The sequence below is a fragment of the Bombina bombina genome, chromosome 1 (genome assembly GCF_027579735.1).
Source record: "Bombina bombina isolate aBomBom1 chromosome 1, aBomBom1.pri, whole genome shotgun sequence".
In the NCBI taxonomy this organism is placed as follows: domain Eukaryota; kingdom Metazoa; phylum Chordata; class Amphibia; order Anura; family Bombinatoridae; genus Bombina; species Bombina bombina.
This window is the reverse complement of record NC_069499.1, coordinates 1,350,843,870-1,350,870,844: the sequence shown is the minus strand read 5'-3', so window position 1 is coordinate 1,350,870,844 and position 26,975 is coordinate 1,350,843,870. Positions and strand designations below refer to the sequence as shown.

The window sequence follows — 26,975 nt, the reverse complement described above, 5'->3', positions numbered from 1 at the left end:
CTAGGTAGTTGGTAAATAATTAATAACTATTTACTAACTAGTCTAACTAGTTAAAATAAATATAAACTTACCTGTGAAATAAAACCTAAGCTAGATACAATGTAACTATTATTTATATTGTAGCTAGCTTAGAGTTTATTTTACAGGTAAGTATTTAGTTTAATTACATTAAAGTTAGAGTTAGACTTGGGGTTAGGGGTTATTAACTTTAGTATAGTGGCGGCGACGTTGGGGGCGGAAGATTAGGGGTTAATAAATGTAGGTAGGTGGCGGCGATGTTAGGGGCGGCAGATTAGGGGTTAATAAATATAATGTAGGTGGTGGCCCATTAAAAAAGGACTTTTTAAAAAGCTGCGGTAGTTACGTTGCGTTACGGCCAAAAAAGTGTGCAGTGCCCCTAAACCTGCAAGACTTGTAATACCAGCGGTAGTGAAAAAGAGCCTTAAAGGGCCATGATACCCAAATGTTTAAACACTTGAAAGTGATGCAGTATAGCTGTAAAATGCTGACTAGAAAATATCACCTGAACATCTCTATATAAAAAAGAAAGATATTTTACCTCAAAAGTTCCTCAGTAGCCACATCCCATTGTAAAGGATTTCTAAGCAGCATTTTAGTGTGTCTGTCCTGGGACATCTTAGAGGATGAGCCTCGTGAACTCTCATATTATTTCACCAATCAGGTAAAGGAAGCTTACTATGAAATCTCATGAGAGTTAAGTCAAATCTCATGAGATCACAGTAAGAGTTCATGACCTCAGCACTGCTGATGCTGATTGGCTGCTGTTCATTTCTTCATTTTTTATTTTTTTATTTTTACCTGCAGCTGGGAGCAGGTGAAGTATAACTTTTTACACAGAACTTACTCTGCTGAGCTGAGGAGATTGTGAGGTAAAATATCTTCCTTTTTTACATAGAGATGCTCAGGTGATATTTTCCTGCCAGCTTTTTACAGTTATACTGCATCAGTTTAAAGTGATTTACCATTTGAGTATTATGTCCCTTTAATGCTGCTTTTTCACTCATACCGCAAAACTCGTAATCTAGCCGTATGTTTCTTTGTGGAAGCTCAACGATTTGCTTGATGCCTAGTTTCACCATGTAACTTGTGAGTCTTGGTGCTAATGCTAAAGTCTTTGAGATTCCTCAATTTAATAATCTATGTAAGAAATTAAAATTGATGTGAACTGATTTTCAGTTAAATTTGAAATCCTGATATAAATAAGGTGAAGGAAAATTTATTAAAAAGGGACATTAAAGTAAAAATTAAACTTAAAGGGACATGAAACCCATTGTTTTTTTCATAATATATATCTATATCTATATCTATATATATATATCTATCTCACATACAAAACACGGGTGAGGTCAGCACTCTCAGGTCGGACCGGGTAGACATCCTATGACCCTGCAACATGCACAGCCCTGGGTGCAAACCAGCACTCTCAAGAAGCTGCACTGTCACCAGAGTCAAAGGCAGTTGACTCTGGTACCAACCCACCAACAAAGCTAGTTGGTTCACCCCTGCCCTCCAGGACTCCAAGCGCCACTGCAGGCGATTGGAAAGGACCTGGAGATCCAGCAAGACCCCTTCAAATAAAACATTCTACAAAGAAGCCATCACTACCCACCACCACCTCATCAAAACCACCAAGAAGACAGCCATCCAAAATAGAATCAATGCCAACGTCCACAACAGCAAGGAGCTATTCACAGTCATCAAGGAATTCTCCAATCCCAACAGCGACACCAACTACATCCCGCCCTCCCAAGACCTCTGCGATAACCTTGCAATGTACTTCCACCGCAAGATCGTCGACATCTATGACAGTTTGCGCCCCAGAACTCATCCACCACCGCCTACCCACCAATCCCAACCGATAACTCACCCAAATACACCACCACATACCCCCCACAGACCATCTGGAGCCCCCTCACCACAGAGGACACCATCAGAATCATGAGATCAATCCACTCCGGAGCACCCTCAGACCCATGCCCGCATCACATTTTCAACAAAGCAGGTGACACCATCGCCCCCGAGCTCTGCAGCACCATCAACTGCTCCATCGAAACCAGCACCTTCCCGGATGATTGGAAGCACGCAGAATTAAATCCCCTACTGAAAAAACCCACGGCTGACCCCAATGATCCGAAGAACTCCCGCCCAATCTCTCTGCTCCCCTTTGCGGCCAAAGTCATTGAGAATTCCATCAACGTGCAACTCGTTGACTACATCGAAGCCAACCACACCCTGGACCCCTCCCAATCCGGTTTTAGGAGCAACCACAGCACCGAGACCGCCCTCCTAGCCGCCACAGACGACATCCTTGCCCTACTCGACCGAGGAGAAACCCGCCGCCCTCATTCTCCTAGACCTCTCTGCAGCATTCGAAACCGTCTCCCACCTCACCCTCCGCAACCGACTACACAATGCCGGCATACGTGACAAAGCCCTGGAATGGATCACCTCCTTCCTCACCGGCAGAACCCAGAAAGTTAGACTCCCACCCTTCATCTCCAAGCCCACAAAAACCAGCTGCGGTCTAGCCCAAGGCTCTTCGCTGAGCCCCACCCTATTCAACATCTACATGGCCCCTCTCGCTGCCATCTCCCGACGACACAACCTCAACATCGTCTCCTACGCCGACGACACCCAGCTAATCATCTCACTCACCAGTGACCCCACCACCGCCAAGAGAAATGTCCATGAAGGGCTGACAGCAGTCGCCACCTGGATGAGCTACAACTGCCTTAAGCTGAATGCAGACAAGACCGAAGTCGTCCTCCTCGGTCCCACCACATCCGCTTGGAATAACTCCTGATGGCCCACAGCCCTCGGACACAATCCAACCCCCACCGACCATGCACGAAATCTAGGCGTCATCCTGGACTCATCGCTCTCCATGGACCGGCAAATCAACACAGTCTCTTCTGCATGTTTCCACACACTTCACCTGCTGCGAAAGATCTTCAATTCAACCGAGACCAGGAAGACTGTCACTCACGCCCTCGTCATCAGCCGACTGGACTACGGCAACGAACTCTACGCCGGCTCCACCATCAAGCTTCAAAAGAGACTACAGCGCATCCAGAACGCCTCAGCCAGACTAATCCTCGACATGCCTCGTCAATGCCACATCACCAAACACCTGCGGGACCTGCACTGGCTCCCCATCAACAAAAGAATAACCTTCAAGCCTCTCACCCCTGCATTCAAGGCCCTCCGCAACATCAGTCCTGAACACTTGAACCACCGCGTTAACTTCTACACCCCTGCTAGACAACTTCGATCGGCCGACCAAGCCCTCGCAGCCATCCCCCGCATCAGGAAAACCACAGCGGGAGGCAGATCCTTCTCTCACCTGGCAGCCAAGACTTGGAACACCCTTCCTCTGCACCTCAGACAAGCTACCGCCCTAACTAAGTTCAGAAAGGACCTCAAGACCTGGCTCTTCAACTGAACTGCAACCATCAGCGCCTTGAGATCCTTACGGGTGAATAGCCGCGCTTTACAAGAACCCAATAGATAGATAGGCAGTTAACCCCAGACAGGCCTCCTGGGTGCAAGGCCCAAACAGGGAAAATTACAAAAAAATAATACATTAATATAACACAGAGAAAGTCCAGCACTCACTCACAAGCTCTCAACTAAGATAAAAAGCAGCAATGGAAGAGTTAGTTACTGCATCTGGCCCAATGGGAAAAGCCAAGGTACCTTGTCAAGGTCTCTTCCAAATAAACCTGGGTCCCTAAACAGCCACACAATGCAGGCTCACAATCAAACAACTGTGGAAAAAAAGCAACTGTGAAAAATGATGCAGTAACTAACTCTTCCATTGCTGCTTTTTATCTTAGTTGAGAGCTTGTGAGTGAGTGCTGGACTTTTTCTGTGTTTTTTTTAATAAATATATATATATATATATATATATATCCACCAATCAATACTCTGCTGCTTCTGAGCTTGCCTAGATAAACCTTTCAGCAAGCGATAACAAGAGAACCAAGGAAATGAAATGAAAGAAGAAAATTGGAAAGTGGTTTAAAATTGTATTCTCTATCTGAATCATGAAAGAAAAAGTTGGAGTTCCATGTCCCTCTAAATTAATTGGACAAATCATGACATTTTAAACCACTTTCAAATATACTTGTTATCAGGGTTTTGCTTAGTTCTCTTGGTATCCTTTTGTTAATCAGTAATACTAGGTGAGCTCAGGAGTGACTGTGTATTAACCCCTTAATGACCGCAGCACTTTTCCATTTTCTGTCCGTTTGGGACCAAGGCTATTTTTACATTTCTGCGGTGTTTGTGTTTAGCTGTAATTTTCCTCTTATTCATTTACTGTACCCACACATATTATATACCGTTTTTCTCGCCATTAAATGGACTTTCTAAAGATACCATTATTTTCATCATATCTTATAATTTACTATAAAATTTTTTTATAAAATATGAGGAAAAAATTGAAAAAAAACACACTTTTTCTAACTTTGACCCTCAAAATCTCCTACACTTCAACAACTACCAAAAAACTCCCATGCTAAATAGTTTCTAAATTTTGTCCTGAGTTTAGAAATACTCAATGTTTACATGTTCTTTGCTTTTTTTGCAAGTTATAGGGCAATAAGTACAAGTAGCACTTTGCTATTTCCAATTTTTTTTTTTTTTAAATTAGCGATAGTTACATTGGAACACTGATATCTGTCAGGAATCCCTGATTAACCCTTCACATATATATATATTTTTAAAAGAACACAACTAAAGGTATTAAACATGGGGTATTTTGACTCTTTCCATGCAACTATTTTACCACCAATCTATGCCAAAGTTTGAAAAAAAAAAAAAAAAAGTGGTGATTTTTTGACAAAATAGCAATTCAAGAATACATTTACTGAGAACGTTAAGGGTTACTGCCAAATAACACCTCAATATGTCTTCAGCAGCATCTCCTGAGTACAGTGATACCACCCATGTATAGGTCTGTTGGGTTCTCTGGGGGCTAAAAGGCCTTATTTTTAGGGGGCGCATTCCAGTTTTTTAACTTGGAATTTTCACATCTGTCATCATGCACCCATGTCCTATTTGGGACATTTCTGAAGCCGGACAATGCAAATTACCCCCATCAAACCATATATTTTTAAAAAGTAGACACCCTAGGGTATTTCAAATGCTGGAATTTTAACACTTTGCATGCACTAATTCAACCACCAGTCTTTGTCAAACTTTTGGGTAGTCATTTTGGTGTGTTATTTTTCACACGCATTGTACTTTAGGCATGGATTCTCAGTTCCTGTTATATGTTACTGACCAAAACACCTCAATATATATTCAACAACATCTCCTGAGAACAATGATACCACCCATGTATAGGTGTGTTGGGTTCTCTGGGGGCTAAAAGGCCTTAATTTTAGGGGGCGCATTCCAGTTTTTCAACTTGGAATTTTCATAACTCTCATCATGCACCCATGTCCTATTTCGGACATTTCTGAGGCCGGGCAATGTAAATTACCCCCATCAAACCATATATTTTTGAAAAGTAGACACCCTAGGGTATTTCAAATGCTGGTATTTTAACACTTTCCATGCACTAATTCAATCACTAGTCTTTGTCAAACTTTTAGGTAGTCATTTTTTTGCATTATTTTTCACACACATTGTACTTTAGGCATATATTCTCAGTCCCTGTTATGTGTTACTGCCAAAAAAACCCTCAATATGTATTCAACAACATCTCCTGAGTACAGTGATGCCACCCATGTATAGGTGTGTTGGGTTCTCTGGGGGCTAAAAGGCCTTATTTTTAGGGGGCGCATTCCAGTTTTTCAACTTGGAATTTTCACATCCCATGCACCCATGTCCTATGTAGGACATTTCTGAAGCCGGCCAATGTAATTTACCCCCATCAAACCATATATTTTTGAAAAGTAGACACCCTAGGGTATTTCAAATGCTGGTATTTTAACACTTTCCATGCACTAATTCAACCACCAGTCTTTGTCAAACTATTGGGCAGTCATTTTTTGTGTGTTATTTTTCACACACATTGTACTTTAGACATGAATTCTAAGCTCCTGTTATGTGTTACTGCCAAAGAAGACCCCAATATGTGTTCACCAACATCTCCTGAGTACAGTGATACCACCTATGCATAAGTTTCTTGGCTTGTTCGGGGGGTGTAATGCCAAATGTCCAACATGCGTTTGTGATTTTTTTTCACATTTAACATATTTTCTTTGCCTATTGTCTTTTTGGGGGTATTTTAACATACCCCAATTTATTTGTTTCCATGAATGTGCATATTTTTGAAATGTTGACACCCCAAGGTATTGTATATGGTGTGCTTTGATGCATTTGAAGTAACTGTTTTAGCCAAAAAAATTGGAGAAAGTGTATGGTGGCATTTTTTCAATTTTCATTTTTACACACACATTGCTTTTTGACTATGATTTAGGAGAGACTGTTGTAAGTTAGTGCAAAAAAATACTTCAGGTTGTTTTCTGCAAGGCACCCTGAGTACACCTATGCCCCCCATGCATAGGTTTGCCAGGATTTTGGGAAGGTTATGTTACAATTTTATGACTTGTGATTTTAGTTATTAACAATGAGAGTATTTCTTCTGATAGGCCTATCTTTAGTTTGGGGCCTATTGTAAACCCCACTTTTATTTATTGCCATGAATGTGCATATTTTTGAAATGTTGACACCCCAAGGTATTGTATATGGTGTGCTTTGATGCCTTTGAAGCAACCGTTTTAGCCAAAAAAATTGGAGAAAGTGTATGGTGGCAATTTTTAAATTTTCATTTTTACACACACATTGCTTTTTGACTATGATTTAGGAGAGACTGTTGTAAGTTAGTGCAAAAAAAATACTACAGGTTGTTTTCTGCAAGGCACCTTGAGAACACCTATGTCCCCCATGCATAGGTTTGACAGGGGTTTTTGTAAAAAAAAAAAAAAAAACAGCCCCATTTTAGAAAAAAAAATATATTAGTGAAATGTAAAAATCTGGCACATTAAAAGTAGGGGGGATTTTAAAAATAAAATGAGTAGCCCCAAGTCTGCTCTCTCCCATCACCGCCCGGGGAGCAGGTGCATCATGGTACAAAATCCCCGAAATGATCTGGAGCTGAAATTGTAAAAAAGTCTGTTTCATTCCGGGGTTTGCTTTTTTGAACAACAAAAAAGCGTTGTGGGTTGCAATCTGCATTAGGTAAATTGCAACCTTTTTGTACCAGGCCCTTGTCTTCCGCATAATTAGGTAGGGCTGCAGCAGCTGATCTGCCAGATCAACCCCACCCATATGCCGGTTATAAGACTTGATGCACACTGGCTTCCTTATGATCTCAGCTCTGGCTTCCTTATGATCTCAGCTCTGCTACGTACAGAGACCGCCACCGTCCTCTCTGTGTGGATGGTGGTAAGAAGGTATACATCCTTCTTGTCTCTGTACTTCAGTGCCAACAGCTCCTCTTGGCGCAGAGCTGAGGTCTCCCCCCTTTGTAGCCGGGTGCGTACAAGTTGTCCTGGGAAACCTGTGCGGTTCTTTTTAATAGTACCGCAAGCTACTGTATCAAAGCAATACAGTAGCTTGAACAAAAGGACACTTGTATAAAAATTGTCTAAGTACAAGTGATACCCTTTGTTCATTAGGGGTAATATCAGGTCCCAGACAATCTTGCCAGTGGTTCCCATATGTTCTTGGCAACCTGGAGGGTCAAGGTGGCTATCCTTTCCCTCATACACCCGGAAGGCCTGAGTATACCCAGTCTCGCTCTCACAGAGCTTATACACCTTTACCCCATACCTGGAGCGCTTGGAAGGAATATACTGCTTGAATCCCAGCCTTCCCTTATACTTCATCAGGGATTCATCAACGCATATATTCCTTCCAGGTGTATAAGCCTCTGCAAACCTGGCAGAAAAGTGGGTAATCAGGGGGCGGATTTTATACAGCCTGTCAAATTGGGGATGCTCCCTAGGGGGGCACAGGCTGTTGTCGCTGAAGTGCATGAAATGAAGAATCATTTCATACCTCTGCCTCGACATACTCTGGGAGAAAATGGGGGTAGAGCAGATGGGGCTACTGCTCCAGTAGGAGCGAACGGAGGGTTTCTTTATGATGCCCATCAGCATAGTCAATGCCCAGAATTTTTTAAATTCTGGCACATTGATGGGGGCCCATTGCTGCTTTGCCAAATATGTTTCAGGCTTTGCAGCACGGTACTGATGGGCATATAAATTAGTTTGGGCGACAATGTTCCCCAATATATCATCGCCCAGAAACTGTTGGGGGCTAAAACCTGCCACATCTATATTTATGCCAGCATTTGCTGTGAAGGGTGGGATATCTGGCCTCTGGAGATGAGGCGTTACCCACTCTTCAGCGGCAATGGCAGCAACACGCCTCCTTCTAGCAGGGGGGCTGGAAGGGGGGCTAGCAGGGGGCTGGCAGGGGGGCTAGCAGCCACAGATACATCACTATCAGTTGAGACTGCATCTAATGATGTATCTGAGCATATGGCAGGGTCAAAATTGGGGTCTGAGTCAGACATAGAGGCATCTGACTCTGACGCAAGGATGGCATATGCCTCCTCAGCACTATATGTTTTCTTTGACATTATTGTATCTGTCACAGAAAACCAAAATTAATTAATTAATTAACTAAATGGCCTTTGGGTTTTTTAAAAAAAAGTACAGCTATGCTAATGCCAGTGATTTATAGCGATCACTGGCAAGCTAGGGGTTAAATACTCTTTAAATTAAATTAACTAAATGGCTCTGAAAGGAGCGTTTGGGTTTTTAAAAAATTACAACAACAAAAATTAACCCCTAAAAAAATGCACAGACAGCAAAAAAGTACAGCTATGCTAATGCCAGTGATTTATAGCGATCACTGGCAAGCTAGGGGTTAAATACTCTTTAAATTAAATTAACTAAATGGCTCTGAAAGGAGCGTTTGGGTTTTTAAAAAATTACAACAACAAAAATTAACCCCTAAAAAAATGCACAGACAGCAAAAAAGTACAGCTATGCTAATGCCAGTGATTTATAGCGATCACTGGCAAGCTAGGGGTTAAATACTCTTTAAATTAAATTAAATTAGCTAAATGGCTCTGAAAGGAGCCTTTGGGTTTTTAAAAAATTACAACAACAAAAATTAACCCCTAAAAAAATGCACAGACAGCAAAAAAGTACAGCTATGCTAATGCCAGTGATTTATAGCGATCACTGGCAAGCTAGGGGTTAAATACTCTTTAAATTAGCTAAATGGCTCTGAAAGGAGCCTTTGGGTTTTTAAAAAATTACAACAACAAAAATTAACCCCTAAAAAAATGCACAGACAGCAAAAAAGTACATCTATGCTAATGCCAGTGATTTATAGCGATCACTGGCAAGCTAGGGGTTAAATACTATTTAAATTAAATTAAATTAGCTAAATGGCTCTGAAAGGAGCGTTTGGGTTTTTAAAAAATTACAACAACAAAAATTAACCCCTAAAAAATGCACAGACAGCAAAAAAGTACAGCTATGCTAATGCCAGTGATTTATAGCGATCACTGGCAAGCTAGGGGTTAAATACTATTTAAATTAAATTAAATTAGCTAAATGGCTCTGAAAGGAGCCTTTGGGTTTTTAAAAAAAAAAATACAACAACAAAAATTAACCCCTAAAAAAATGCACAGACAGCAAAAAAAAGTGCAGCTGTGCTACTGCCAGTGATTTATAGTGATCACTGGCAAGCTAGGGGTTAATGGCTCTGAAAAGAGCCTTTGGATTTTAAATTTTTTAACAAATAAAAGAAATAAATCTCTCTCTGCTAAAATACAGGTCTCTCTCTCTCTCTCTCTCTCTCTCTCTCTCTCTCTCTCTCTCCAACAAAATAGCAAGTGAGGAGAGGGAGGGAGATCCACACTGATCAGAGTCAATATTTACAAATATTGACCTGATCAGACAAATGGGAGATTTTATTATTATTATTTTTTTTTGTGGGAAGGCTCAGATTGGGTGACCCTAGCTTGCCCCTATGATGAGGCAGGCTAGGGACACCCCCAGAGGCCCCATGATGCACTGGGCATCGCCATTTTGGAAGCCTCATGGGGGAGGGGGGGGGCTATATGTGGGGGCTTTTTTATTTTATTAGCGTTTTTTTTTCCCAATTTTTTTTTTTATTTATACACTAACTAAGTGCCTCGACCCACCGAGGCACTTAGCACACTAGCAGAGCATCGGAAGCGTGTCCGATCGCTTCCGATGCTCTGCTGCACTGCCGGGCTCCACGTGGAGCAAAACCGGAAGTGATCACTCAAGGGGGAGTGATCAATCCGGTCCCGGCACTCCGGAACAGCACTGCAGGGATGCCTAGACATCGAGGCATCTCTGCGGTACTGTAATAGTGTCTGGAAGCGATCTTGATCGCTTCCAGCACTCACTTTAGCCGAGGACGTGCAGGGTACGTCGTCAGGCGTTAACTGCCTTTTTTTTTCAGACGTACCCTGCACGTCCTCGGTCACTAAGGGGTTAAGCCATCTGACAGCAGTGTTTGCATCATTGTTTATAGCAATATTATAATGCAGACACTGTTGCAATAGAGTGCCATAGACCCGTGCACGCTCCTAAACCAAGAGAACAAAGCAAATTTGATAATGTAAGTAAATTGGAAAGTTGAGTTTAATTTTGACTTTACTGTCCCTTTAACCCCTTTGTTGCTAATCCTTTTTCACACACTTGTGCTAAGCTGTTTTTTTATCTTACTGCTTCCATTTAAACACTATTGTAAGTCCTATTTCAGTGAGAGACCCACACAAAAATGTATATATTTATATGTATGTGTGTATATATATATATATATATGTGTGTGTGTGTGTATATATATACACACACACACACACACACACACACATATATATATATATATATATATATATATATATATATATATATATATATATACACATACACACATATACATACACACACACACACACACACACACACACATATATATATTTGTTTTTGAGGTTTAAAAGTTACAAGAAACAAATGACATCCGGTTTGCTCATTGAAACATTTACACTTTCTTTCAGGAAAGGAAATCTAACTACTCATAAAGAAGAATCCTCCACAAAAGAGCAACATGGTAAAGAGAAGGTGAGGAATTGCACTGATGTAGATTATAGTGGACTGTGAAGAGAGGTCCTGCTATGGTTATTGTCTTACTGGTGTGTCAGAAGGACATTAAAAGGATGTTAAACAGTCTGTTTCAATATTGTAATAAGAAAAGCACTAAGCAGTGGTTTATACTTAATAGAAACAATTGCAAAATGTATTATTTATAATTTTAAATGTATTTTACCTTTTATTTTTTTACACTACATTTGTGGTGTCCATTACTTCCTGTCACAGCCCTACAAGGATGAGGCCTTCTCTGCAGGAAGGTTTATTTAGCTTGTTTTCATAAAAGTTATGAAATGAAATGAGTTGCTTTACTATATAGTAGATAGACTAGATAACAGGGAGTCAGATTTGCTCATTCCCGGATCAGTTAGAATGTAACCTAAGTTTCAAACATGTCAGCTCCCTTATACCACTGAGGGCAGTGGCTACACTGAGAATTTCTAAGTGCTCATTATGCAAGAAAACAAGTAGTTTGCTGGGTTTTTTACACACTCTGTTTCTTTTTATGTTTACTTTGATTTAAAGGGACAGTCTACTCAATAATTTTTATTGCTTAAAAAGATAGACCCTTTAATTACCCATTCCCTAGTTTTGCATAACCAACACTGTTACATGAATACACTTTTTACCTCTGTGATTACCTTGTATCTAAGCCTCTGCAGGCTACCCCCTTGTTTCAGTTATATTTTTTTTTTTTTTGTACTGTTACACTACTGAGTAGCATCTGCTACTGTTTCAGTTATTTTAATAGACTTGCATATTAGCCAGTCAGTGCTGACTCCTAGGTAACTCCACTGGCGTGAGCACAGTGTTATCTATATAGCACACATTAATGTCCTGTAACTGTGAAAAACTGTCAAAATGCACTGAGATTAGAAACGGCCTTTAAGGGCTTAGAAATTAGCATATGCGCCTACCTAGGTTTAGCTTTTAAAGGGACAGTCAACACCAGAATTGTTGTTTTAAAAGATAGATAATCCCTTAATTACCTTTTCCCCAGTTTTGCATAACCAACACATTTTATAATACATGTTTTACCTTGTATGTAAGCCTCAGCAGACTTGCCCGCTTATTTCAGTTCTTTTGACAGGCTTGCATTTTAGCCAATCAGTGCTCACTCCTCTGTAAATTCTCGTGCATGAACTCAATGTTATGTATATGAAATACATGAACTAACACCCTCTAGTGGCGAAAAACTGTCAAAATGCATTTAGATTAGAGACTGCCTTCAAGGTCTAAGAAATTAGCATATGAACCTCCTAGGTTTAGCTTTCAACTAAGAATACCAATAGAACAAAGCAAAATTGGTGATAAAAGTAAATTGGAAAGTTGTTTAAAATTACATGCCCTATTTGAAACATAAAAGTTTTTTTTGGACTAGACTGTTCCTTTAACATATGTTTTTACTAAAGGAGCACTGTTTAAAGGGACATAACCTACATTTTTTCTTTCATGATTCAGATAGAGCATGAATTTTTTTTTTTTTTTTTTTAACTTTTTTATTTATATCCAGCAGAGAGTACAAATAAATGAATTCAATCTCCCTGCACCTCGCAGGGCCAGGTGAGATTTATTATATTTACACAGTAATTAGCTTTAGAACAACAAGTTTCATTTTCTCTTGTTACTAAATTCAAAAGGAAAAAAAGAAGAAATAAAAAAAACAAAAAAAAAAATACTAAAAGAGAAAAAAAAAAAAAAAGAATATATTGGTACATCTAGCTGGAAATTTTCCTATTTTCAGTACATAGAATGCATCATTAAATTCTCTTTAAGTTAAACATTAACACACATAATGCAATCTTATAAGCTAATACTGCATCCATAATGTTAACATAATATAGGGAAGAAGAAGACCAAAGTCTAAAGTACCATCTTTACATATTAGTTAAAAGAGACCTCTTATTTAACTTTATGGTTCAAATAAACGGAAATCTGTATATCTTTTGCAGTTTATATTCCCCAATGTTATTCTTGAGACAGAACGAAGCAGATCAAAACAATGGATAGCCACCAACATAAAGAAGCGGCAGAAGAAAAAAAAAAAAAAAAAAAGGAAAAGAAAATTTCAAGGTAGTAATAATATTTCTCTCTCTCTCGATTTCCCCCCCCCCACGCCCTCCTGAAGTCACCAGTTATCTAGTAAAACTATTTCAGAGTTTCTGAACGGAAAGATCAGATGATCAATTTCTGAAGGTGTAAATATTTTAATAAATTTGGCCCATTTCCTGAAAAAAAGTTACTATTTCTTGTTCTGAGTTCAGATCTGTGGCTAGTTGTTCAATTAGAAATTGTTTCTTAAGATAATTCCTTACTTCTACAATTGGGGGTACAAATCTAGTTTTCCATTTTTTAAAGATTAAGTTTCTGGCTGATAGTTACATTTACCATCTTGGCATCAGAAAAATTCCTAGTATTAGATATCAGAAAAATGATTATAGGGAGTGTGAGCGAAAAAGATGTAATTTTCATCACTCTGAGTAGCCAGAATTCAATCTTTTTCCAGAATTGGTTGAGTCTAGGGCAATTCCAAATCATATGAGCTAAATCTGCTGCTGGTAAATTGCATCTTGGACATTTGTTAAAATTATTATGCCATTTATATCCTTTATCCGGAGTAAAATAGGTCTGATACAATAGTTTTATATGGGACTCTCTCCAGGTTTCAGCTATGGAAGACTCAAAAAGTAATCTCAGAGATCTGACCACACATATATTGTCTACTGCATCTATCTCTAGGATATTTGTCCACTTTGAAGCTATTTTCTCCATGTTTAAATTCCCTTTAATTGAAACAAGATACCTATACCATGGGGCAATAGAGAAGTGCTCTGCTTTACACAATACTATCCAATTATCCAACTTACCCCAAGACCATTTCCAGCAAAATTTACTAAGAAGATGAGATGCATAATGTCTGGTTTGTAGATAAACAAAGAAATCTTTATTATTAAGTTTAAACTCCTGTTTTAAATCTTCAAAGGATTTAATATTTCCTGTCTCTGAAAAGAATTGAGATACCCAGTGAAGACCTTGATTAAACCACTGTTGTAATATCACAGACTGTGTTCCTTCCTGAAATTCGGGGTTCCCCAGAAAACTTTGAAACTTAGGAATGTTAGTATCTACTTCAGCGCGAGCTCCTATCTTCCCCCAAGCTAAAATTATTGAATATATAGTTGATTTTTCACTTGTTTAGGGATACTTTTAGTCGGGAGATGAAGCAGTGCTATAGGCTGCAATGGGTAGATCATATTTGTTTCAAGCTCATAATCTGAAAAATGATTTGACTCCGCGATCCAATCTGCTGCTATGCGTCCTAAGAAAACTAAATTATACAAATATATGTCAGGCAATGCTAGACCAGCCATTTGCTTGGGTAAATTTAGTCTCTGTAGAGAAATTCTAGGTTTTTTTGAGTACCAGATAAAGTGACGGAGTGCGGTGTTAAATTTTTTAATATCATAACTTTTCAAGATGATAGGGAGATTTTGAAACATATAGCAAAGCTTCGGAAGTAGTACCATTTTGAAGAGCGCAATGCGACCCGATAGAGATATAGGTAAATTCTGCCAGCTCCTCATATAGTTGATAGATTGTGCAAGAGATGATGTAATGTTTAAAGAATACCAATCTCGTGGGTCCGCGGATATCAAAATGCCTAAATATCTAAAAGATTTGGAAACCGTCTTAAAAGGGTATTTTTTCAGGGAGTTATCTGTTTCTCTTAACCACAGAAGCTCTGATTTTGTTTTATTCATTCTATAGCCTGAACAGGAACCATACAAGTCAATTATATCTAGAAGTAATGAAATATTCTTATGAGTATTTGATATATATAATAGTAGATCATCTGCATATAATGCAACCTTCACTTCTTTTTTATAGATCCTTATGCCTTCAACTAATTGTCTAATTTTATTAGCTAGTGGTTCAATTGCGAGGTTGAATAATAGCGGAGATAGTGGGCAACCTTGCCGTGTACCTTTTCTTAGTCTAATTTTTTCCGATAGTATTCCATGTATAACTATAGAAGTAGAAGACTGTAAGCATATATTTTTTAACCAGGTTGAGGAAATTATTTTTTAATCCATATCGCTCCAGTGTATCTAATAAGTACTCGTGGCTAACCCTATCGAACGCTTTCTCTGCGTCAATTGCGAGTATTGCTGCGTCTGGGAAATCTACAGGGATCCTGTCTTCTGAATTTTTGAAAAAATCTATGGTCATTAAAAGTTGTCTAATTTTGGCAGCAGAGCTTCGTTTGGTTAAGAACCCCACTTGATCTTTATGGATAATCTCATTTAACCCCTCTTGGAGTCTTTTAGCTATAATAGTAGTTAATATCTTATAGTCCGTGTTTAATAATGCGATCGGCCTATATGATTCCCTATTATGTGGATCCTTTCCTGGTTTAGGAATGAGTATAGTGTGGGATTCCACAAAGTAGGGGGATAATTGAGCATTTTCCTGGTAGTAGAAGTTATAAAGTTTAGTCAAATGGGGGGTTATTAAGGATTCCGAAGTCCTATAAAATTCGTTTGGTATTGCATCAGGGCCGGGAGATTTCTCAAACTTCAGTGCCTGAATAGTTTGAGAGACTTCGGGGCGTTCAATGCGACGTTAAAGTCCTCACTAGCTCTTATAATGGGTATGTTTTCCCAAAATCTAACCTGAGCTCCTTTCTCAATCAGAGAAGATGAGTAGATAGATTTATAATACTCAGAGAAGGATTCTGAGATTTCCTCCGATGTGTTGAGCTGCTTCTTCTCAACCTGTAAGAATTCGATTGTATTAGATTGTTTAGAGTTCTTCACTAGTTTGGAAAGCAGTTTACCGGATTTATTGCCATATTTAAAGAGTTTAGATTGATATTTCAACTCTGACTGTATTGAGTGGGTGGTCATAAAGGTATCTCGTTCCTGTTTTGCCTTGATATATTTTTTCCAATTTTCCTCACTCGAGGATATCAGATATCTATTATATGAATTTGTTACCGTAGCTGTTATCTGCCTTTCCTTTGCTCGAGAATCACGCTTAATTTTTGTTGTATAAGCAATAATGTCACCTCTTAAAACGGCTTTTGCTGCTTCCCAAAGCGTTGAGGGATTAGAAACTGAGCCTTCATTTAGTTTAAAAAATTCCATCAATTTGTTATTAAGCCAGTTTATGTATTTTAAGTTTTTGCTTAGATATTTTGGGTAAAAGAAGCGAGCTCGATTTGGCTTAGAGTTTTGAATTGGAATATCCAGCATTGTAGGGGCGTGGTCTGAAATGCAGATTTCTGCAATCGCCGCCTTAGCCCCGGTATGATATAGACTATCATTAATTAGAAAAAGGTCAATTCTTGATAAGGATTTGGTAGCTTTTGAGTAACAAGTATAGTTCTTAGTATCCGGGTTCTGAGCCCTCCACACGTCCCTAACTGCCAGGTTTAGAAATAAATTATTGTAAATTTTTGTTTCTAAATTATCCTTTTTGGTCTTCCTTTGTGATTCCCCGCACCTGAGTCTATCCATAGGGAACCGGGGAGACATATTAAAATCCCCAGCTAGGATCACATGACCCTCTGCTACCTGAAGGATTTTAGCCTGGAGAGAGTCCCAGAATCCATTGTCAATTATATTGGGTGCGTATAAATTACAAATAGTATATATTGAGTTTAATATTTTAATTTTTAATATTATATATCTACTTTCCGAGTCTATTATTGTTAACAGTTTATCATATATCAGTTTTTTCCCAAAGAGAATAGCTACACCTTTTTTCCTATTTAATGAGGGGGCGAATATAGCTTCTGCGACCCATGCAGATTTTAATTTTAATGATTCCTCAGTGTTTAAATGCGTTTCCTGTAATAATGCAATTGAGGTATTCAATCTCTGAAGGTGTGATAGAATTGTCTTTCGTTTAATGGGCGATGTTATACCCCCTATATTCCATGATGTAATTCTAAACTTATTTTTCATAAGTTTTTACCTTAGGCATATGTTGACGTTCTGGGGGGGAAGATAGAGATCCGGAGGGAGGGAGGGAGGGAGAAAGAGAGAGAGGGAAAAAAAAAAAAAAAAGGCAAACAGATATATTTTTCCTCAAAACATTTATCAATAATTAGTTTTAAACCAAGAAACAGCAAAATAAACTTAAAAAACAAATACACCACAATATAAAAAAATAAAATGCTATAATTATCCATTGTAGCCATGTTCTGCTAATTTTTTTTCCGCCTCTGCTGCTGTGTTATAAAAGAAAGTCTGACCTTGAAAAAACAATCTAAGTCTAGCAGGATATATAACTGTAGCCTGCCACCCAGCTTTTATCATTTTGCCACAGACTGGGGAGAGTTCCCTCCTCTTCCTGGAGGTCTCAATTGAGAAGTCCTGGAATAGGAGGATTTTATTGCCGTCATATAGAATGGGTTGGTTTTTGCGATAATATTGGAGGAATAACATTTTATCCTGAAAATTCAGGAATTTAGCTATAATTGGTCTTGAATTAGTTAGGTTAGCGGCGCTCTCTGCTCTCCCCAGTCTGTGGACTCTTTCAATTAGGGCAGGAGACTGAGTTTCTGGCATTTTTAACAGTAAGGGTAGGGTATGAGTCATGACCTTCATAAGGTCTTCTTGTTTAGGGGAGTCTGGGAATCCAATGATTCTCAGATTGTTCCTCCTTGACCTGTTCTCTAGATCGTCTATTTTTGCCTGTAGTTTAGAGATCTCGCTCTGGTTATTCTCTATTTGAGGTATATATATATTTGTTGTGTCTTCTATCTCTGAGATACGTTCCTCCACTTCCTGAAGTCTTTTAGCAAATTGTCTAATCTCTACCGTTAGTGAAGTGATATCTTGCTTGATTTCATTCTTTAAGGTATCAAACTTGGGTGATATAGCCTCTAAGATGCTGTTTACTAAGGCTTGATTATCTTGTGAGGACGTAGATTTTTGAATTTTTGATGGGGTAATTTCTTCAGAGATTTCGAGTGCAGGTTCAGAAAGATTGTTATTTTTGCGTTCCCTATATTTCGACGCCATGCCTGGATTGTGTTTAGTAGTGACAGTAGGAGATGTGACGTATTTATCCATACAAAAAATTCTCTCGTGCTCTGTGTGTTATTAAAAAATGAAAGTGGGGTGTGAAATATTTCGCGATAGGGGTGTGGGGGGAATAGGGAGGAAAAAAAAAAAAAAAAATACAGGTGGAAGTGCAAATCTCTGAAAATCAGGAAGTGAAATGTGTAGTGTGAGTCACCAAATTGTGAATGTGATAAAAGGGGTAGAGAGGGAAAAAAAAAAAAAGTGTAATCAAGCATTAAGGGTGATATTAGGACCAGAAGATGGCGGCGAATTAAGGGAGTTTAATGTTTACACAGTTATTCCAATTTCTCTTCAAACCTAAAGCTAGTATTTCATCTTCCTGTACCGTTAATAGTTAAATTACCTTTATTTTTTATTTATCTTCATTATATCATCTAGATTTAATTAGAGGAATGTCCATTTAGTTTATACACGCCCAGTCTAAGTTATAGAAAGCTTTACCAGTATTGTTTATATAAAGTGAGTAAGTTAATACCTAACCCTTTACTTTAATTCTTTTAGGCTTTTTCCTTCCTCTTTTTCTCTCTCCTCCCTTCCGTCCCCTGAGACTATAAATCTATTGATCTAGAATTCTAACGCACCATAATATGCACTTTTCACTTTAAGCGTATTCTCTTCCTTCCTGCCTCTATTCTCAGGATATAAGTGAATGTTGCAAAGTATAATATGTGTAGAAAAAAAAAAAAAAAAAAAAAAAAAAAGAGAGATAACTAGTTAGAGGTTGCTTCCAAGGATAGTTTACCCTTGCTAGGTTATAAATTTTATCCTTTAATTCCTTTAAGATTCAACAGTATATTTAGTATTTACTTTGCTGATTCTAATAAACTCAATATTGCGTTGGCTTTTTATTTTACTTATCATCCCTCAATGGTGAAAAATATTTTTATGCTAGAAAAGATTTTCTCTCCACTCCCTCCTTCCCTCTCCCTCCCTCCCTTCCTCTCTAAGCAACAGATATTACAAAGCCTCCCAAAAACAGTGAATTACCATATTATTATTGTCATAACCCCAAAACTGAACCATTCCAAGACAGCAGAGTTATACCATATCAGGGTTTAAAATAAAGCGTCCTTAAATTTTCCTCCTTTTTTTCTAGAATACAATGGTTAACAGTTCAGTGTTTAGTGAGATACGATTATATAGGTAAAAGGGCTTCAGAATTCTGGTTTTATGGTAGTCTCTGGGAAATAAGGTAGATTTCCTTTGCCTAATGCTGGAGCTTCTTATGTTCCCAGCGATTTTCACTAAAGGATTCAACTACCCCTGGGTGTGGGATAAAAGCTGTAACTTTTACTCCTCAGTAGTGTGCATTTAATAAACCTCGGTAATCAGCCGCTTCCAATGTCAAATCTCCATTTTTGAGCGTGATTACTCCGGACCTGGCCAAGTGTTCAGAACAACCTTAAACAACCATTCAATTAGGGAAATCAAGTTTACCCCGCACTCACCCCTGCTACGTCGAAGGACTTTTCTTTATCCTTGGCGATCTGGAGCCGGTGCCGTGTTTCTCTTTGCTGTGGGGGTTTATAACTCAGATCTGAACCCAGCGGTCCGCGGTATCCCTTTTCCTTCCTTTTGCCCAGGCTCCTTACATATCCAGCTAAGTTCCAGTTCTCACACTATCTTTACGGGCACCTCTGAGCTGGATTATTGCCCCCTGCAGCTGACTCGAATGACGATCCTTAGCTGTAGGGGAAGGTCCGTCACAGCCTTACCAAATCAGCGACGCACCCTGCCGACTCCCCACACGCAGCATCGGTGGGTGAGGAGGGCAGTTTAGATTCCAGGCCACAGGAACCAGAGCCTCAGGTAGGCTGACCCCCAGGGGAGGTGCAGGTGTTGCTCGGTCGGCTATAGATTTCTTCCTTCAGGCAACAAAATACTCCTATAGCGACAGAGATAATTACTCCAGGCTGGCAAGCGGATTTCAGGCTGTTAGTAGCTCCCGATTCGCAACATCGGTGGTTGGGGAGAGGAGGGATTACGCTACACCTCTCAGCTGTAACGCCGATTCTCCTGCTTGCTTTGCTCTCATCCAGCGTCTATGGTCATTAGGGTGAGTGCGGGTCATATACCTCCCTTTCGCAGGTATCTTGGTGCAGTAAAAAGAAGACAAAGCTTGGCTGTCCACCCCTCTCTCCTTTACAGAGCAGGAAAAAGGCGGGGGGGTAAGTGGATGTATTTTACCCTAAGGGAGCTTAGTCTTACCGCCAGCCGAGACCAGCTCCAGGTAACAAAGTTCTTAATCAGCGTAGGTGAAAACACACGCTGTTGAGGGAAACGCCAGGGTAAAAAATTTAACTGGCTGCAGTGTTGAAAGGACAGGTGAGGCAAGTCCTTCTCTCTTTCACATCACGGTGAGCTCCTGGCGCGAACAACCGCCTCTGAAGCACCTGCAGGGGAACGAAGCCTGCTCATGCACTGACTCCTCCTCTTCCCTCCAGCTTGTTTTTTTTAATAAACCTGACACCTGTCAGAGCATGAAATTTTAAGCAACTTTCTAATTTACTCCTATTATCAAATTTTCCTTGTTCTTTTTCTATCTTTATTTTAAAAGCAGGTATATAAATCTTAGCAGCCAGCCCATTTTAGGTTCAGCACCATGGATAGCGCTTGCTTATTGGAGGCTTACATTTACCAACCAATAAGAAGCATAACCCAGGTTCTCAACCAAAAATGGGCCGGCTCCTATGCATTTTAAGTTGCTAAAAAATGTTTGCTCTATCTGAATCATGAAAGAAAAAAGTTGGGATTAGTGTCCCTTTAAGTTTGCACTGTTTTTTATTTTGTGACTGATGAGATACTGTTGGTGGGAGGTGGCGTTATAATGGAGGGAAGTTTACTGAGTTAAAGTAATGGTAAATCCAAGTGTTTAAAGGACCACTCAATGCAGTAGAATTACAAAATTAACAAGTGCATAATAAAAAGACATTGCAATAGCACTTAATCTGAATTTATTTTTGTCCTTAAATATGTGTGTCTGTGTGTGTGTGTGTGTGTGTGTGTGTGTATCTCTCTGTGTGTGTGTGTATCTCTCTGTGTGTGTGTGTGTGTGTGTATATTTGTGTGTGTGTATCTCTCTGTGTTTGTGTGTGTGTATATCTGTGTGTGTATATCTGTGTGTGTATCTCTCTGTGTGTGTGTGTATCTCTCTGTGTGTGTGTGTATCTCTCTGTGTGTGTGTGTATCTCTCTGTGTGTGTGTGTGTGTATCTCTCTGTGTGTGTGTGTGTGTGTGTATCTCTCTGTGTGTGTGTGTGTGTGTGTATCTCTGTGTGTGTGTGTGTATCTCTCTGTGTGTGTGTGTGTGTATCTCTCTGTGTGTGTGTTTCTCTCTCTGTGTGTGTGTGTGTATCTCTCTGTGTGTGTGTGTATCTCTCTGTGTGTGTGTGTATCTCTCTGTGTGTGTGTATGTGTGTGTATATCTGTGTGTGTGTATCTATCTATCTGTGTGTGTGTTTGTATGTCAATTTACTTCCCCTTCCTGAACTCCAGTGTGGTACAGGGTAATAGCACATTGCAGAAAAGGTAAGTCAGGGCTTAGCAAATTTATTTTAAGTCTTTTTTTATTTTTGTTTTTTCTTTAATAAATGTGTGCGTATATTATGTGTATGTATATTATGTGTATGTATGTATTATATATGTATGTGTGTGTGTGTCTGTATATCTGCAGAAAAATTTCCACTAAAAAAAATCTCATCTCAGAAAATAAAAAAAAAAGTTCTGCCTCTGGGATCTGAATTTCAAATAAGCAGTAGATTTTTTTTTTTCTTTTTTCTGACCAATGTTTTTTTGTCTCTAATTTTCCGCCCCTTGTATCATGTGACAGACATTCGCCAATCACAGACTAGTATACGTATACCCTGTGAGCTTGTGCACATGTTTAGTAGGATCTTGTTCCCCAGAGTGTTAATATAAAAAGACTGCAAAATTTGATAATGGAAGTAAATTGGAAAGTGTCTTAAAACAGCATTATCTATCTGAATCATAAAAGTTTATTTTTCCTTGAGTGTCCCTTTAAAAAAATGCTAGAATTTGCCATCACTAAAAATAAACTGGACTTTCAGTGATAAGTTTGTAAAAAACCCATAATTTATGTAAGAACTTACCTGATAAATTCATTTCTTTCATACTGGCAAGAGTCCATGAGCTAGTGACGTATGGGATATACATTCCTACCAGGAGGGGCAAAGTTACCCAAACCTCAAAATGCCTATAAATACACCCCCCCACCACACCCACAATTCAGTTTACCGAATATCCAAGAAGTGGGGTGACAAGAAAGGAGCGAAAGCATCAACAAGGAATTTGAATAATTGTGCTTGATACAAAAAATCATAACCACCACAAAAGGGTGGGCCTCATGGACTCTTGCCAATATGAAAGAAATGAAATTATCAGATAAGTTCTTACATAAATTATGTTTTCTTTCATGTAATTGGCAGGAGTCCATGAGCTAGTGACGTATGGGATATCAATACCCAAGATGTGGAACTCCACGCAAGAGTCACTAGAGAGGGAGGGATAAAAATAAAGACAGCCAATTCCGCTGAAAAATTAATCCACAACCCAAATCAAAAGTTTTAATCTTTAAAATGGAAAAAAACTGAAATTATAAGCAGAAGAATCAAACTGAAACAGCTGCCTGAAGAACTTTTCTACCAAAAACTGCTTCTAAAGAAGAGAAAACATCAAAATGGTAGAATTTAGTAAAAGTATGCAAAGAAGACCAAGTTGCTGCTTTGCAAATCTGATCAACAGAAGCTTCATTCCTAAAAGCCCAGGAAGTAGAAACTGACCTAGTAGAATGAGCCGTAATCCTCTGAGGCAGGGATTTACCCGACTCTAAATAAGCATGACGAATCAAAAGCTTTAACCAAGATGCCAAAGAAATGGCAGAAGCCTTCTGACCTTTCCTAGAACCAGAAAAGATAACAAATAGACTAGAAGTCTTTCTGAAATCTTTAGTAGCTTTAACATAATATTTCAAAGGTCTTACCACATCCAAAGAATGTAAAGATCTCTCCAGAGAATTCTTAGGATTAGGACACAAGGAAGGGACAACAATGTCTCTACTAATGTTGTTGCAATTCTCAACTTTAGGTAAAAATTTAAATGAAGTCCGCAAATCCGCCTTATCCTGATGAAATATCAGAAAAGGAGACTCACAAGAAAGAGCAGATAATTCAGAAACTCTTCTAGCTGAAGAGATGGCCAAAAGAAACAATACTTTCCAGGAAAGTAATTTAATGTCCAAAGAATGCATAGGCTCAAATGGAGGAGCCTGTAAAGCCCTCAAAACCAAATTAAGACTCCAAGGAGGAGAGATTGACTTAATGACAGGCTTGATACGAACCAAAGCCTGAACAAAACAATGAATATCAGGAAGATTAGCAATCTTTCTGTGAAACAGAACAGAAAGAGCAGAGATTTGTCTTTTCAAGGAACTTGCAGACAAACCCTTATCCAAACCATCCTGAAGAAACTGTAAAATCCTAGGAATTCTAAAAGAATGCCAAGAGAATTTATGAGAAGAACACCATGAAATGTAAGTCTTCCAAACTCGGTAATAAATCTTTCTAGACACAGATTTGCGAGCCTGCAACATAGTATTAATCATCGAGTCAGAGAAACCTCTTTGACTAAGCACTAGGCGTTCAATCTCCATACCTTCAAATTTAATGATTTGAGATCCTGATGGGAAAAAAGGACCTTGAGATAGAAGGTCTGGCCTTAACGGAAGTGGCCAAGGTTGGCAACTGGACATCCGAACAAGATCTGCATACCAAAACCTGTGTGGCCATGCTGGAGCCACCAGCAGTACAAATGAACGATCCATTATGATTTTGGAAATCACTCTTGGAAGAACAACTAGAGGCGGAAAGAGATAAGCAGGTTGATAATTCCAAGGAAGTGTCAACACATCCACTGCTTCCGCCTGAGGATAGGTACCTGGGAAGTTTCCTGTTTAGATAAGAAGCCATCAGATCTATTTCTGGAAGCCCCCACATCTGAACACTCTGAAGAAACACATCTGGGTGAAGAGACCATTCTCCCGGATGTAAGGTCTGGCGACTGAGATAATCCGCTTCCCAATTGTCTATACCTGGGATATGGACCGCAGAGATTAGACAGGAACTGGATTCCGCCCATGCAAGTATCAGTGATACTTCTTTCATAGCTAGAGGACTGTGAGTCCCACCTTGATGATTGACAAACGCCACGGTTGTGACATTGTCTGTCTGAAAACATATAAACGATTCTTTCTCCAACATAGGTGTGTCCGGTCCACGGCCTCATCCTTACTTGTGGGATATTCTCTTCCCCAACAGGAAATGGCAAAGAGCCCAGCAAAGCTGGTCACATGATCCCTCCTAGGCTCCGCCTACCCCAGTCATTCTCTTTGCCGTTGTACAGGCAACATCTCCACGGAGATGGCTTAGAGTTTTTTAGTGTTTAACTGTAGTTTTTATTATTCAATCAAGAGTTTGTTATTTTAAAATAGTGCTGGTATGTACTATTTACTCTGAAACAGAAAAGAGATGAAGATTTCTGTTTGTATGAGGAAAATGATTTTAGCAACCGTTACTAAAATCCATGGCTGTTCCACACAGGACTGTTGAGAGGAATTAACTTCAGTTGGGGGAACAGTGAGCAGTCTTTTGCTGCTTGAGGTATGACACATTCTAACAAGACGATGTAATGCTGGAAGCTGTCATTTTCCCTATGGGATCCGGTAAGCCATTTTTATTCAGACAGTAAATAAGGGCTTCACAAGGGCTTATTAAGACTGTAGACATTTTCTGGGCTAAATCGATTCATATATTACACATTTTTAGCCTTGAGGAATCATTTAATTTGGGTATTTTTGTTAAATAATATCGGCAGGCACTGTTTTAGACACCTTATTCTCTAGGGGCTTTCCCTAATCTTAGGCAGAGCCTCATTTTCGCGCCGGTATTGCGCACTTGTTTTTGAGAAGCATGACATGCAGTCGCATGTGTGAGGAGCTCTGATACATAGAAAAGACTTTCTGAAGGCGTCATTTGGTATCGTATTCCCCTTTGGGCTTGGTTGGGTCTCAGCAAAGCAGATACCAGGGACTGTAAAGGGGTTAAAGTTAAAAACGGCTCCGGTTCCGTTATTTTAAGGGTTAAAGCTTCCAAATTTGGTGTGCAATACTTTTAAGGCTTTAAGACACTGTGGTGAAATTGCCCACTTATCAGCGTAAGCGCGACTGCTCTGTTTTAGATACTGAAGAGCATGAGGACGCTGATGATAATGGTTCTGAAATGCCCCTACACCAGTCTGAGGGGGCCAGGGAGGTTTTGTCTGAGGGAGAAATTTCAGATTCAGGGAAAATTTCTCAACAAGCTGAACCCGATGTGATTACATTTAAATTTAAGTTGGAACATCTCCGCGCTCTGCTTAAGGAGGTATTATCCACTCTGGATGATTGTGAGAATTTGATCATCCCAGAGAAACTATGTAAAATGGACAAGTTCCTAGAGGTCCCGGGGCTCCCAGAAGCTTTTCCTATACCCAAGCGGGTGGCGGACATTGTAAATAAAGAATGGGAAAGGCCCGGTATACCTTTCGTCCCTCCCCCCATATTTAAAAAATTGTTTCCTATGGTCGACCCCAGAAAGGACTTATGGCAGACTGTCCCCAAGGTCGAGGGAGCGGTTTCTACTTTAAACAAACGCACCACTATACCCATAGAAGATAGTTGTGCTTTCAAAGATCCTATGGATAAAAAATTAGGTTTGCTTAAAAAGATGTTTGTTCAGCAAGGTTACCTTCTACAACCAATTTCATGCATTGTCCCTGTCACTACAGCCGCGTGTTTCTGGTTCGATGAGCTAGTAAAGGCGATCGATAGTGATTCTCCTCCTTATGAGGAGATTATGGACAGAATCCGTGCTCTCAAATTGGCTAATTCTTTCACCCTAGACGCCACTTTGCAATTGGCTAGGTTAGCGGCGAAGAATTCTGGGTTTGCTATTGTGACGCGTAGAGCGCTTTGGTTGAAATCTTGGTCAGCGGATGCGTCTTCCAAGAACAAACTCCTTAACATTCCTTTCAAGGGGAAAACGCTGTTTGGCCCTGACTTGAAAGAGATTATCTCTGATATCACTGGGGGTAAGGGCCACGCCCTTCCTCAGGATAGGTCTTTCAAGGCCAAAAATAAACCTAATTTTCGTCCCTTTCGTAGAAACGGACCAGCCCCAAGTGCTACGTCCTCTAAGCAAGAGGGTAATACTTCTCAAGCCAAGCCAGCCTGGAGACCAATGCAAGGCTGGAACAAGGGAAAGCAGGCCAAGAAACCTGCTACCAAGACAGCATGAAATGTTGGCCCCCGATCCGGGACCGGATCTGGTGGGGGGCAGACTCTCTCTCTTCGCTCAGGCTTGGGCAAGAGATGTTCTGGATCCTTGGGCACTAGAAATAGTCTCCCAAGGTTATCTTCTGGAATTCAAGGGGCTTCCCCCAAGGGGGAGGTTCCACAGGTCTCAATTGTCTTCAGACCACATAAAGAGACAGGCATTCTTACATTGTGTAGAAGACCTGTTAAAAATGGGAGTGATTCATCCTGTTCCATTAGGAGAACAAGGGATGGGGTTCTACTCCAATCTGTTCATAGTTCCCAAAAAAGAGGGAACGTTCAGACCAATCTTAGATCTCAAGATCTTAAACAAGTTTCT

At 39.6% G+C, this 26,975-nt stretch overlaps 1 protein-coding gene across 1 annotated transcript in view; it reads left to right on the top strand.

Moving 5' to 3' along the window:
- MSTO1 (misato mitochondrial distribution and morphology regulator 1) overlaps positions 1-26,975 on the top strand; it is a 187,857-nt gene that overhangs the window by 13,077 nt on the left and 147,805 nt on the right. The window contains exon 4 of the mRNA XM_053703175.1: positions 11,087-11,150. Within this exon, the coding sequence (XP_053559150.1) occupies positions 11,087-11,150 (64 nt within the window). The remainder of the gene's footprint in view (positions 1-11,086; positions 11,151-26,975) is intronic.